At 38.2% G+C, this 15,984-nt stretch overlaps 1 protein-coding gene across 2 annotated transcripts in view; it reads right to left on the bottom strand.

Moving 5' to 3' along the window:
- Positions 1–8,680: 8,680 nt before the first annotated feature.
- SGCG (sarcoglycan gamma) overlaps positions 8,681–15,984 on the bottom strand; it is a 148,633-nt gene continuing 141,329 nt past the window's right edge. For both annotated transcript variants that reach the window (XM_059378288.1, XM_059378289.1), the window contains exons 7-8: positions 11,638–11,761; positions 8,681–9,495 (exon numbers count right to left, since the gene is read on the bottom strand). In XM_059378288.1, the coding sequence (XP_059234271.1) occupies positions 9,322–9,495; positions 11,638–11,761 (298 nt within the window). In that variant the 3' untranslated portion in view covers positions 8,681–9,321. The remainder of the gene's footprint in view (positions 9,496–11,637; positions 11,762–15,984) is intronic.

Below are 15,984 nucleotides of genomic sequence, written 5' to 3'. Positions count from 1 at the left end.
CTTTTAAATGTCTGCTCCATGGAGGGACATCGCTCCAGAGGCTAAACCAGGGGGAAGCCCATGCGGGGTCACAGAAGGACCAGGGGTGTCTGAGTGTCACAGAGCTTGCAGGTATTAGAGCGGGGAAGCCGGCTACAGTGACAAAGCCAAGGAGTGAGCTCTCAGCTCGGGGTTACTTGAACTGGTTGCAGCCTGGGTGAGCTCGGAATGTGGCCGGAGGCCATGGAGACAGAAGCGACCAGGTGCTTTTCTCCAAGTTTGACTGATTGAGTGCTTTCCTACAAGCGCAACCAGAGGCCAGGGAGATGGGGGGGCAGTTGGGCGCTTTTCTCTGAGGGCGCACTGAGGAGGAGGACCCCGAGCTCTTGGCTCCTCTGGGCTGGAGATTGGGAGGCCGCCATCTTCATTCCCGTCCTCCAGAGCTCTACAGAAAGCGCGCAGGGAACAAAAGCTCCCAAAAGCAAACCTGAGCAGATTACTTAACCCAGCCCCTGGTAAGGGTGGTGCAATTCCATCTGGGGCAAAGACACTTGAGAATCACTACAACAGGCACCTCCCCCAGAAGATCAACAAGAAACCCAGCCAAGACCAACTTCATCACCAAGGAGAACAGTGGAATTCCAGAGGAGGAGAAAGCAAATCTTATCTGGACAAAATGACAAGGTGGAAAAACTCACCACAGAAAAAAGAAGAAGAGGCTGTATCGAAGACTGGGGACTTAATACAGACATTGCTAATATGACAGACCTAGAGTTCAGAATGACGATTCTCAAGGTTCTAGCCGGGCTCAAAAAAGGCATAGAAGATATTAGAGAAACCCTCTCCAGAGAGATAAAAGCCCTTTCTGGAGAAATAAAAGAACTAAAATCTAACCAAGCTGAAATTAAAAAAGCTATTAATGAGGTGCAATAAAAAATGGAGGCTCTTACTGCTAGGATAAATGAGGCAGAAGAAAGAATTAGTGACATAGAAGACCAAATGACAGAGAATAAAGAAGCTGAGCAAAAGAGAGACAAACAAATACTGGTCCACGATAAGAGAATTTGAGAGATAAGTGACACCATAAGGCGACACAACATTAGAATAATTGGGATTCCAGAAGAAGAAGAAAGAGAGAGGAGAGCAGAAGGTATACTGGAGAGAATTATTGGAGAGAATTTCCCAAATATGGCAAAGGGAACAAACATCAAAATCCAGGAGATGCTAAGAACACCCCTCAAAATCAATAAAAATAGGTCCACACCTCGTCACCTGGGAGTAAAATTTACAAGTCTTAGCGACAAAGAGAAAATCCTGAAAGCAGCCCGGGAAAAGAAGTCTGTAACATACAAGGGTAAAAACATTAGATTGGCAGTGGACCTATCCACAGAGACCTGGCAGCCCAGAAAGAACTGGCATGATATATTCAGAGCACTAAACGAGAAAAACATGCAGCCAAGAATACTACTATATCCAGCTAGGCTATCACTGAAAATAGAAGGAGAAATTAAAAGCTTCCAGGACAAACAAAAACTGAAAGAATTTGCAAACACCAAACCAGCTCTACAGGAAATATTGAGAGGGGTCCTCTAAGCAAGGAGAGACCCTAAAAGTAGTAGATCAGAAAGAAACAGAGACAATATACAGTAACAGTCACCTTACAGGCAATGCAATGGCACTAAATCCATATCTCTCAATAGTTACCCTGAATGTTAATGGACTAAGCCCCAATCAGAAGACACAGGGTATCAGAATGGATAAAAAAAAAAAAAAAAGAAAAAAAAGAAAACAAAACAAAACAAAAAAACCCCAAAACCTAATAAGCTTCCTACAAGAACTCATTTTAGGCCCAAAGACACCTCCAGATTTAAAGTGAGGGGGTGGAAAACAATGTAACATGCTAATGGACATCAGAAGAAAGCTGGGGTGGCAATCCTTAGATCAATTAGATTTTAAGTCAAAGACTATAATAAGAGATGAGGAAGGACACTATATTGAAGACAATTTTAAATATCTATGCCCCTAACATGGGGCCAATTATATAAACCAATTAAAAATAAAATCAAAGAAATACATTGACAATAATACAATAGGGGACTTTAACACTCCCCTCACTGAAATGGACAGATCATCCAAGCAAAAGATCAACAAGGAAATAAAGGCCTTAAATGACACACTGGACCAGATGGACATCACAGATATATTCAGAACATTCCATCCCAAAGCAACGGAATATACATTCTTCTCTAATGCACATGGAACATTCTCCAGAATAGATCACATCCTGGGACATAAATCAGGTCTCAACCAGTATCAAAAGATTGGGATCATTCCCTGCAAATTTTCAGACCACAATCTAGAACTCAATCACAAGAGGAAATTTGGAAAGAATCCAAATACATGGAGACTAAACAGCATCCTTCTAAAAAATGAATGGGTTAACTAAGAAATTAAAGAAGAATTGAAAAAATTCATGGAAGCAAATGATAATGAAAACACAATGGTTCAAAATCTGTGGGACACAACAAAGGCAGTCCTGAGAGGAAAATATATAGTGATACAAGCCTTTCTCAAGAAACAAGAAAGGTACACAACCTAACCCTACACCTAAAGGAGCTGGAGAAAGAACAACAAAGAAAGCTTAAACCCAGCAGGAGAAGAGAAATCACAAAGATCAGAGCAGAAATCAATGAAATAGAAACTAAAAAAAAAAACAATAGAACAAATCAACAAAACTAGGAGCTGGTTCTTTGAAAGAATAAGATTGACAACCCCCTGGCAAGACTTATCAAAAAGAAAAGAGAAAGGACCCAAATAAATAAAATCATGAATGAAAGAGGAGAGATCACAACCAACACCAAAAAAATACAAACAATTATAAGAACATACGATGAGAAACTCTACGCCAACAAATTCGACAATCTGGAAGAAATGGATACATTTCTAGAGACATATAAACTACCACAACTGAACCAGGAAGAAATAGAAAGCCTGAACAGACCCGTAACCAGTAAGGAGATTGAAACAGTCATCAAAAATCTCCCAACAAACAAAAGTCAGGGCCAGACGGCTTCCTAGGGGAATTCTACCAAACATTTAAAGAAGATAATTCCTATTCTCCTGAAACTGTTCCAAAAAATAGAAATGGAAGGAAAATTTCCAAACTTATTTTCTAAGGCCAACATCACCTTGATCCCAAAACCAGACAAGGATCCCACCAAAAAACAGAATTACAGACCAATATCCTTGATGAACACAGATGCGAAAACTCTCACCAAAATACTGGCCAACAGTACATTAAAAGGATTAAAAGGACACGACCAAGTGGGTTTTATTCCAGGGCTGCAAGGTTGGTTCAACATCCACAAATCAATCAACGTGATACAATACATTAATAAAAGAAAGAATAAGAACCATATGATACTCTCAACAGATGCTGAAAAAGCATTTGACAAAGTGCAGCATCCCTTCCTGATTAAAACTCTTCAAAGTGTAGGGATAGAGGGCACATACCTCAATATTGTCAAAGCCATCTATGAAAAACCCACTGCAAATATCATTCTCAATGGAAAAACTGAAAGCTTTTCCACTAAGGTCAGGAACTTGGCAAGGATGTCCGTTATCACCACTGCTGTTCAACATAGTGCTAGAAGTCCTAGCCTCAGCAATCAGACAACAAAGAGAAATTAAAGGCATCCAAATCGGCAAAGAAGAAGTCAAACTATCACTCTTTGCAGATGATATAATACTATATGTGGAAAACCCAAAAGGCTCCACTCCAAAACTGCTAGAAGTTATACAGGAATTCAGTAAAGTGTCAGGATATAAAGTCAATGCACAGAAATCAATTGCATTTCTTTACACTAACAACAAGACAGAAGAAAGAGAAATTAAGAAGTCAGTCCCATTTATAATTGCACCCAAAACCATAAGATACCTAGGAATAAACCTAACCAAAGAGCAAAGAATCTATACTCAGAAAACTACAAAGTACTCATGAAAGAAATTGAGGAAGACACAAAGAAATGGAAAAATGTTCCATGCTCCTGGACTGGAAGAACAAATATTGTGAAAATGTCTGTTCTACCTAAAGCAATCTACACATTTAATGCAATCCCTATCAAAATCCCATCCATTTTTTTCAAAGAAATAGAACAAACAATTCTAAAATTTATATGGAACCGGAAAAGACCTTGAATATCCAAAGGAATATTGAAAAAGAAAGCCAAAGTTAGTGGCATCACAATTCCAGACTTCAAGCTCTATTACAAAGCTGTCATCATCAAGACAGCATGGTACTGGTACAAAAACAGACACATAAATCAATGGAACAGAATAGAGAGACCAGAAATAGACCCTCAACTCTGGTCAACTAATTTTTGACAAAGCAGGAAGGAATGTCCAATGGAAAAAAGACAGCCTCTTCAACAAATGGTGCTGGGAAAATTGGACAGCCACATGCAGAAAAATGAAACTGGACCATTTCCTTACACAATACATGAAAATAGACTCAAAATGGATGAAGGACCTCAAGGTGAGAAAGGAATCCATCAAAATCCTTGAGGAGAACCCAGGCAGCAACCTCTTTGACCTCAGCCGCAGCAACTTCCTCCTAGGAACATCGCCAAAGGCACGGGAAGCAAGGGCAAAAATGAACTATTGGGATTTCATCAAGATCAAAAGCTTTTGTACAGCAAAGGAAACAGTTAACAAAACCAAAAGACAACTGACAGAATGGGAGAAGATATTTGCAAATGACATATCAGATAAAGGGCTAGTATCCAAAATCTATAAAGAGCTTAGCAAACTCAACACCCAAAGAACAAATAATCCAATCAAGAATTGGAAGGGGAGGTGAATCAGGAGAGACTATGGACTCTGAAAAACAATCTGAGGGGTTTGAAGTGGCGGGGGGGGGGGGAGGTTGGGGTACCAGGTGGTGGGTATTATTGAGGGCACGGATTGCATGAAGCACTGGGTGGGGTGAAAAAATAATGAATACTTTTATGCTGAAAATAAATAAATTTAATTAAAAAGAAAAAGAAATGGGCAGAGTACATGAACAGACATTTCTGCAAAGAAGACATCCAGATGGCCAACAGACACATGAAAAAGTGCTCCACATCACTCGGCACCAGGGAAATACAAATCAAAACCGCAATGAGATACCACCTCACACCAGTCAGAATGGCTAAAATTAACAAGTCAGGAAGTGACAGATGCCGGTGAGGATGCGGAGAGAGGGGAACCCTCCTACACTGTTGGTGGGAATGCAAGCTGGTGCAACCACTCTGGAAAACAGTGGAGGTTCCTCAAAAAACTGAAAATAGAGCTCCCCTATGACCCAGAAATTGCACTACTGGGTATATATCCTAAAGATACAAACGTGGTGCTCATAAGGGGCACATGCACCCGAATGTCTATAGCAGCAATGTCCACAATTATGGAAAGAACCTAGATGTCCATCAACAGATGAATGGATAAAGACGATGTGGTATATATACACAATGGCATACTATGCAACCATCAAAAGAAATGAAATCTTGCCATTTGCGACGATGTGGATGGAACTAGAGGGTATTATGCTTAGCGAAATAAGTCAATCAGAGAAAGGCAACTATCATATGCTCTCCCCAATATGAGGAAGTGGAGATGCAATGTGGCGGGACTGGGGGGTAGGAAAAGAAAAAATGAAAGAAGGTGGGATTGGGAGGGAGACAAACCATAAAAGACTTAATCTCAAAAAACAGACTGAGGGTTGCTGGGGGCGGGGGGATGGAGAGGGTGGTGGGGATATGGACATTGGATGGGTATGTGCTATGATGAGTGCTGTGAAATGTGTAAACCTGGCGATTCACAGACCTGTACCCCTGGGGATAAAAATACATTATATGTTTATTAAAAAATAAATTTAATATAACAAAAGGAGTGAATGAATGAATGAGTAAAAAAATAAAAAGTAGTGGGGAGTTGTTTTTGGTGGAGGGGGGTGGGTTGGGAGTGCCGAGAGCCCAAGGGCGACGTTGGCAAAATGTTCAAGTAGTGTTTAAAAAAATAAAGAGTAGTTGTTCACAGGTCTGATCGTCTGATACATGGATGTGTGGGATTCTCTTCCCTGGGTGCCAGTCGACATCTTCCAGACTTCCTGTGTTTTGTAGCGCTCGAGGGTAAAATTTGTAGTGCTGGTAGAAAAGAGTAGTTAGAGAAGATTTTAATTAGTCCTGTATTCATCAGGGTTCTACCTGAGAAACAGAACCAGTAGTAGATGTCCAGATGTAGATACACGGGGAGATCTATTTCCAGGAAGTGACCGGTGACTGTGGGGGCAGTGGGGGCGTGATCCAGAGTGTGACCCACTTGCCCGCTGCTCAAGCTGCTAATTGCCCATGGAATGTCCTCGCGCTTTGGCTTCCAAAGGTTTTTTCCGTTCTCTTGTTTGAACAAATATGGTTTAAAGTAGTGCCATTCATTCATTCATTCATTCACTCACAAACAGCTCGCACGCACCGCGTGCAGGCGTTCTCTCAGGTGTTGGGGACAGGTAGGTGCACACACCTAGAAGTGGAGCTGCGCTATTCAGTTAAAAATGAATTTCGACCTAGCAGTGTCCTTAGATCCTCTTGTTCTGCCTGCATGTTTACACCTGATACAAAAGTTTATTTGGTTTTGAAACAACAGTGAATCTGAAATGGAATTTAAGAGGGCAAACTGCTAAGGTGGAGTAGGAATTGAGGTTTTAAATCAGGGAAGGAAGGGACAAAAAACTAGATAGACACCACCTAACAGCCTTTCTGAACAGCTTCTGCTCTCCTTCACTGACCCCAGAGCAGTCGAGATCGACCTGGTGGCTGGATTTGGGGGGAAGGCCACCAACATGTAGTTCACCCTTTCCTTTTACTTTGAATTTGGCTGCCTTCAGAATAGGGACATTGGTCCATCCTCTTCCATGTGCGAGCTGTGGGAAGTCAGGGGCCCACAGCTCTCCCTAAGACGGGAGGGGATCCTGTAATCCTCGGGTCTTAGGGGAGTCCATTTTGTGGCAAATTAAACTTTTTTACTATTAAATCTGACATGTTGATCTTCATCTTTCTGACTTGTACCTACTCAGCTGGTTTGGAAATTGAAAAAGAAACAAGGGCTATTTTTGGAGGTTACTCAAATATCAACACTCAATAGTCTCCAACCACTTAGTATATAGGAGTATTGGTGTACACAGCTCATTAGGTATGTTCATAGTGTGACCTTGGACTTTTAAGGAACATTTAAATTGCATAATGTGTTTTAAAAGATAGATTTATGTACTATATTTTATAATACAGCCTATCTAAAAGTTTTGATTTTAACTGGGGATAAATTCCTTATCACTTTGGAGAATGCAGCTATCTGCAACTTCTTTCATGATTCCAAATAACATCTTTTATTGAAAGGGTTCTATCCTCCATAATTCCTCCTTGATTCTTTTTCTTGACTTTGTGCCATCCAAGCTTGAAGACATTGGTTTTGCACAAACATGGAGCAAGAGAGTAAATAAGACCAGGCCAAGGCAACCCTATTGAGTGTTGATATTTGAGTAACCTCCAAAAATAGCCCTTGTTTCTTTTTCAATTTCCAAACCAGCTGAGTAGGTACAAGTCAAAAAGATGAAGATCAACATGTCAGATTTAATAGTAAAAAAGTTTAATTTGCCGCAAAATGGACTCCCCTAGGACAGTAGGAATGCTGTAGCAGGAAAGAAGACATTAACTGAAGCAATCAGGACTTTACTAAATGGAAAAGGTGAATACCAATTTATAACCTAAAAATACCCACCCCTTGTGAAACTTTGGGTGCATTATATTTAGAGCTGAATTTGCTCTTAACCACTCAGGACACACCTAATTTTTGTTTTGTAATTTCAGTGTTTATGCACATAAGTTTGAAAATACAGGATTTGTTCTAAGCACGCAATGCTATTAAATGACCTTGTTAAAAAAACAGCACGAGAAATCAAAAGTTCAGTTTTCTACTTTCAGTTCTGAGACTGCAGAAAATGAATCTGAACTCGTGTTTACAGTTATAAATCCTATAAATAGAAAATTGCAATGCTGTTGGTCCTACCACATCTTGTGCTACTTGGAGATCCTAATTATAACAACTGGTAAAACACAAAACCAAACCAAACCAAACCAAACCAAACCCACCAGTCTTTGTGATGACTGGCATTTTACAAGTTAGTGAGGGGCTTACACAAGGCCAGCCTGTTTTCATAGGTTCACTGTGTCCTATTTGACTTACATAGCAACACATGCAACCAGCTGGTATTAAAGCTACTTTCAAAAATGAAGACTCTGATTCTATGAAGTAACATCTAGTCTGTTACTGTTGTATAAGAGGTTAACACACAGGCTGGGCAGTTTTGAGTCCCACCACCTATTAGCTGTTTGATCCTAGTGGACTTTGGTTTCTTCACTTGTCAAAGAATATCACCCCATCTACATAGTTATCACGCAGGTTGGTGTTTGGATGGAATGAGACAACATACCAGAGATTTTCGAAACGAAAACAGCTGTTCATATGTAGGATCACATTTCAGTTTAGTTCCACTAGCTGCTGCATGACCTTCTGACTTGTCCTAGCGGAACCTTTTTTTAATTACCAATTAACTTGGGGGAAAATATTACCTCAAACCACTGTCATAGGGATTAAAGGAAGGAAGACAAACTGAAGTTTATGAAAAATGTATGTTGATTTTTATTGCTTATGACTATATATATAAAGAAAACATGATTGATCTTATATAATTTATTCCTTTGATTACATATTGAAAATCAGATCAACTCAAGTCCCCTCAAAACCTGATGATTTCTTGTGAAACCTGACACACTTTGCATTAAAATGAGAGAACTTGTGGGTTTGGGTGATACAGTGGGAACAGCACATGGAACTTTGGGGGCATTTTAGTATTGACGGATGTTACTTTTATGGGGAATTAGATATTCACAGTTGAACAGCATAAATTAATTCCACAGAGCAATTAAATATTTCATTGTAGATTGATTATCCACAAAAAAGAAAAAGTCACAATGGTGCTGATGAAAATAAACCTAGTGGAATAAAGACTTTTTTTTTTGGTTATTGCCAGACTTTTGTGTCTAATATGCACATACCATGTATGCACATGCACATGTATTTTCATCAGAACACCATCACTGGTACATTTTTCTGAGTTCCTTTTGAAAGCGTGCCCTCCTGCTTTCCATCCACCATCCACCAGAAGTCAAGTTTCTTGGTGTGAAGGCTTGAGGTCAGCATCTATAAAGCTCACTGAAATGAGGCAGGTGCTCCGTGGACAACTCAGGGGCTTTAGAGACAGATGTGACTGTTTTCATGGCACGTGGTACCTGCGCCAGCCACAGACAGGTAAAGCTTCCCATCCGGACACACACAGATTTCATACAGTCTTTGTGAGTTGCCGGCGGCACCCTGAGTCCCCTGAACCAACTTGGGTAAACACACAGTTTCAGCATCAAGCACAAGCTGTTTGGGAGAAAACAAGAGATGAAGTGGTAAAGGAGAATCAACACGATAGCCTGAAACTCCTATCTCAAAATGCTCCAAACAGATTAGTTTCTTCTTTGCAAAGAAAATGAAACAGGCACCTGACTCAAGATATTATCAGGCTCTTTTAAAGCCTATTTCTGTTTTCCATTCAGGCAGGGGCTTCATAACTCCTTCTCCAAATTGAAGAGAAGTCTTTTTTATTTTTAAACCCATTGTGCTAGTTGAGGTAGGAAGATTTATGATGCTATACTAAAAATACCTTTCAGAATTATCTGAAAAAAAAAAAAGTTTTGTTAATTCACATATGTCTTGTGACCTAATCTGACTTTATGCTAAATCAACTTCTTTACCCCCATTAGGATAAAATACAGGCCTCAGAAATAAGTTCATCTAAATAATTTTTACCTCTGAATGTTGAAATTTCTGCTGGTTTTGTTTTCCTGTGAGAGGCTACTAACTACCCTATTAGCTACCAACCATTTCCCTAACTTCTAAAATGTTATTTGAAACTCAGCTGCCTTCTCTTAGATGTGGAAAAAGCAGTAGATACACAGACCAGAGCCAACTAAAATTAAATGAAAGCTATTGGGATTTTTGTTCCCATGACAACTTAGTTACATTGAAATGTAACCAGATGGCCATGAATTGAGGTTGGGAGATCTTTTTGGGAACAAGGAACCGTCCCACTGAGTAGCCCAATCTTACCCATACCGGGGCGTTTACTTATTAGAAGGAATTAAAGCATGTCATGGGCGGGCATAATGTTTTTCCTTGCAAACAATGTTGGACACTTCCTCTCATCCATGAACTCCACTTTTTTCATAACCCGATGCTTGCAGTCTGTATGCCCTCTTGGAAGACTGACCACTGCCATGGGCAGCAGCGGGTGGAACAATATCAGAAGCAAAGCTTTACCTTGAGGTCTGGGACACCACCAGAGTAAATGAAAGTAAATGTGTATTGTATTTTTTTTTAAATACAGAGCCTACTTATGCTATTGTCCAGTGCTTTTGTTCTGAGGCTACCTGGTTTTCATTAATGTGCGTTTAGCTTTTCCTTGTTGGCTTCTCCACTCTCGTTTCTTATGGTTAATCAGTGAATATGTTTTCTAGTTGTTATTTATGTATTTATTTTCTTGCTCTTCTAGCAAACTCTAGTCACTGGCAGTCTACATACCCCTTCCTTGATCACTTGCGTTATCTTTATGGGAATATATCCCCTCACTTTGAACTATCTCCCAGTAATAAGGGAGATTAACTTAAGAGTCAGTCTATGTGCTACTATAAAAATGGCACCTTATTTGTGGAAACAAGTGAGACTATTTCAAAACTAAAATTAGTATTTTTTCAAGGTAATAGGTAATATATTCTAAGTATGAAGTGACATTATAATTTAGTAATGAGATCCAAAATGCTTGACTTCCATTTTTGCATTTATCTGCTCTTGGCACCATAACTTCTTAAATTACAACTTGAAAGGGCTTCACTAGATGTCTTTTACATTCTACTAGCAGCCTGCTAATGGACAGGTCCTGTCCACACTCATGAGCTGCCTCTCATGGCCTCCATTTACTGCCTCAACCATACCTTTCTCTTAGTAGCAAATCAATATAGTAATTTCAAAATGTTGCCAGCCATATTACCACATTGTTTTCTCACTGCCCTGTGACATAGTTAAGCAAATCTTATTTTTCCTACTGACAAATGAGAAGATAGGTCCAGGTCTGGAGAGGCCTGTTAATGTTCCTGAACTCGGGTAATAAATCGATCTAGTATTAGAGCAAGCAGTGTGAAGTAGAGAGGGCTCTACTGCCTCATTATGGCTTTGGCTTGTACCGTGATGTCTTATTTCTGGACTTGAAGTTCCAGATTTTATCTTTATTGAGGCTGACTTTTAAAGCTCTAATTTTTCATATTTAATTTTTATTTAAACATAATTTGATGTGAGCAAGCATAGCGTGAAAGGCAACAACGGTTCATGGTTGTAATTTACAGGTAATGCCCAGTGACCCCGCCCCATTGAGAGTAGTTGGATCAGTAGGTATGGAAGAATTGATAGTTTCTGTCTGCTCTGAAAGTCATCAGGACATACAACAGGAGTTTCATACACCAAACTCACCATTCCATCACTACTTTGAAAAATGATATCCATTTGAGAAAGAGCCTCAATTTTCCCAGCATGAGCTTTAATATGAACACCCTTTGGGGCATCCATGCTTAGACTCCGTGTGGGGGATTCTAATCTGAAATGAGGGAAAGAAACAACAAAAAAATAGTATTAAAAAAAAAAAAAGCCACCCAAGGAATCCCTCATTGAATGGCTTTGCATACAAAATACAATTAATATAGTATCATGATGTCATTCTTGAATGCTAATAGAGTGTACATTCTTTACCAAGAAATCCAGAAATAATGTGCAGTAAAGAAATTAACTTCCCATCAATATGAGTCTACAACATTACTATACTCTAAAAACATATAAAAACATTACACAGCTGTATCCCCCACATGGTAGTTTCAGATGGCAGGTTTAAGCACTCTGCATATCACACCAGAAGAAACTGCTATTTCTAAATAACTTTGTAGAACTATCTTTTTACTGAAAACACAAACCTGTCTGGGAAAAAGACAAACTTCTAGGTAAGACATTCATTGACTACCTCTTCATAAAATGGAATGTAAGGTTAGTCTTTAGGTTTTGTTTGCGTTTATTTATTAATTTTTTTTTTTTTTTTTAATTTAGGAGGATTAGAGGGCAGATGTGAAGATTTCTTTTGGGAAAATACTGAACTGATAGGGTTGGGAAACAGAATGGAGACTGCCTCAGCTGGCTTTGTTTTTGCATAATTCATCAGAATCTCCTTGTGATTAAATCAAACTTAGAGAACTAGGAGTATATGAGAAATTCCATTTGGTTCTGCCTGAAAAATACTAAATTTCCACCAGGTGGCACGACACGATCATTTGAAAGATTTTTAGAGCCTCAAACCCAACCTGACTCAACTCAACCCAACGTAACCCAACTCAACAACCTGAAAGGATGATCTGATTGAAATGTTTAAAGATCAATGAGAAGTGGAACAGGATACAAAACAGTCTGTAATCCTCTCACAGCAGAGTAAGATTAGAGTAGGCAGTGGTGAGAGAGAGAAAGGGGAGTGGCTCCAGAGGAGAGAGGTACCTTGGGTCATTAATTTGCATTTGAACTGATTGAATATTTATTCTGTAAATGTTTAGCTCAGAGGAATTGCTGCATTTAATTGGCAAGTTTTTGTCTACCACTGCTTGTCACAGAAAACAGTTTCATTTTTTTATGTACATCCCAATATGTAAAATTTGATCTGTTACACATTTTGAAATTTATGTTTACTTTGAGTACAAGGAAACAGAGACATTTATAGAATTTACTGGTCAAATTATGTTAAGCTTAGGTTATGGGGAAATGCTTGAATACATCTAGAGATTTGGTCTGCTGACTGCCTGCCCATTTTGCTACTTGATGTCTGTTAGTTGTCTATATTTTTCCTGCCTGGATTGATAGAAAAAAGGGGGAGGAGATGGGGAAGAAAAGGAGGGGGAGGAAGACATGTAGCAGCTTACCAAGGTCTGGTCCATTTCAGGCAATCCATTTGTGATTTTAAAGATCTTAGTGAAGGTGAGTTTGTATCAAAGATTAGTTACCGAACAACAAAATGACTTCAACAGGGCCAACTACTAGTTTTTAACCATATTATAATATGGTGCTTCTGGAATAGCAAATTTCTTCCCCTTTTCATTGTTTCTAGCCTTGAAGATGAAATATCTCAATTCAGCACAACTTGGGACATATTCTACCAAAAAAGGCTGTGATTAGAATGCTCTGAAGTATACATTTCCATGAACACACTGAAGAGAAGTCAGACATAAAACAACTCAGTTTTTTCTCTTTTTTTATATTTTATTTTGCTACTTGGATATCCAACCCTTTCATCAAATATGTGAATATATAAATGCTTACTCATCACTTATATGAGGAACAAAAAATTTTGAACAGTGACCCAGAAATATACCAAATAAATAAGCTGTGTGTGTATACACATGCACACACGGTATAATATACCTTCACCCATATTCACTTTTGAATTTAGAGAATATAACTAGTCAAGCATGTATGATTGTATATTTATTGCTCATGTCAAGTTAGTGCCATTCAAACAAAGGGGAAAAATTACTGAAATTTATGGATAATGTTTTGATTTTAAGCTCTTTCAGGCTTACATTAAGCCTAAATTTTGTACATAGGATAAGAGACCAGAAAGCATAAATACAAATTGATAAAAAAAAAAAAAAGCTGGTCTAGAGGTAGCACTGGCCAAATCATGTAAGGGCTAGATTATGTCCACTGACAGGCAATGCTAACCACTAAATTATGTTAACTGTGTTGGTCTTTGATCTAAAAGTGTGGGGAATAATGTATTTAGTCATTTAACCCTTATTTATTAGACCCCTATTATGTGCTCTTCTAGATTTATAGAAAAACAGTAGCAAACAAGGCAGACCAACTTTCTGCCCTTAGGAATCTAACATTCAAGTGACTTAAAGGATGTAAGCAGAGGAATGACAAGTGCTTAATGTTTTTAAAGGCATAAAATGTTTAATGTTTTAAAATAAAGCACAGAATTTCAAAGGAAACAAATGACTTTTAAATACAAATGTAAAAAAAAATAAATACAAATGTAAAAATTACTTAAATGGGTAATACATCAATTTAAGAGCTTATTTAGTAATTAAATAAGATCTGGCCAGAGGGCTTACAACTAATGTAATTTCAAAGCAGTGAAGAACAGATGTAATGTGTTTTGAGATACTTGCTCTAACCTTTATGTGATATTAAAGTATCTCTGCCTTCTACAAATGAGAAAGTCAAAGAAACTACTAATACCATTGTGGCTTGTTGAAGGAATGCTAAATTTCAATCAGAGATCAGTGAAAATGAAGGATTTCTTTTTCACATTCAAAATCATTAACCCACTAAATTCTGTTCTTGGACACCCAGCGGATCCACAGACCACAAGTGAAGAATGCCGATACTCTAGAGAATGAGAAGATACAGATATGAAGAGGTAATGTTTAATCATTTTCCAGAACTGAAAAATAACATGAGTTCCTAAAACTGAATAGGTACACCAATGCCCAAGTACGAATTAAGACATATCCAGTACCCAAATGCTTTCTGGTAAGATTATGAGAAAATCTTAAAAGTATTCAGAATGAAAACAAATTGCTTACTTACCAAAGACCCAACAGTAATGAATAATATCTTAATAATGCTGATATAAAATTGTCAGTCTAGAAATATATCCCAACTTAGCCATCATTCAACTATGAAAGGACTAGACATTTCAGGCCCAGAAGGAAAAGTTTCTGTCAGTGCAGATCGTCACTAAAGAAAATACTTATAGAAACTAAAACCAGAAGAAATGAGTATTTTGGTAGAAGCGGTGATGGACATTAGAAAAAGAATCAACACAGTATGTGAGAAAAGCTAAATCTGTATTTCCTAAAAGACATAATCAGAGAGATGAATAAAAGCAAAGTTGAAAAAACATGCAAAGTGAAGTTTGGAAGGGAATAACTTTCTAAATTATTTGCTATACTTTGAGAAGAGAATGACAATGACAAACTGAATTAGAAAGTATTAATTTATCTCCATGCATATAAAATACAAAGGGTAATCATTACAATAATGTAACCAGAACCACTGGAGGGAAATATGGCAGGGAGAATAAGGAGAAGTTTAATAATCCAACCAAAGGTCAGAAACAACAATGTCTACAAAAAAAAAAAAAAAGAAAGAAAAAAAGAAAAAGAAAAAGCACAGTATATAAAACATAATACCACAGAAATATGTATAATAAATCAGTGATCTTAATAGATATAATTAGTTAAATTCACCTATTAAAAGTTAGAAACTTTACTGTAGGGGATTAAATCACAAATCCAGAAATTTAACCCCTAGCAAAACAATTGAAACATAGTGATACACCCCACATGAGAAAGCAAATCTGGTTAGCTTAAAGACCTAAATATGAAAAATGAAAGTGTTTTTGAAAGAGTTCACTCCCTTCACTAATGCTCAAGCACTAGTGTCCAATAAACCTAAGTCCTTAAGCATTTATTTTCATTATTCTGTTATTGGATGAAACTTGTTTTTTAGATTTTATTTTTAATTTTTTATTTTTTATAAACATATATTTTTATCCCCAGGGGTACAGGTCTGTGAATCACCAGGTTTACACACTTCACAGCACTCACCAAATTACATACCCTCCCCAATGTCCATAACCCCACCCCCTTCTCCCAAACCCCTTCGCCCCGGCAACCCTCAGTTTGTTTTGTGAGATTAAGAGTCACTTATGGTTTGTCTCCCTCCCAATCCCATCTTGTTTCATTTATTCTTCTTCTACCCACTTAAGCTTCCATGTTG

This window comes from Mustela nigripes, chromosome 15 (assembly GCF_022355385.1).
Source record: "Mustela nigripes isolate SB6536 chromosome 15, MUSNIG.SB6536, whole genome shotgun sequence".
Taxonomy (NCBI): Eukaryota; Metazoa; Chordata; class Mammalia; order Carnivora; family Mustelidae; genus Mustela; species Mustela nigripes.
The sequence above is the reverse complement of the archived record's forward strand: the minus strand, read 5'-3'. Positions and strand labels throughout refer to the sequence as shown.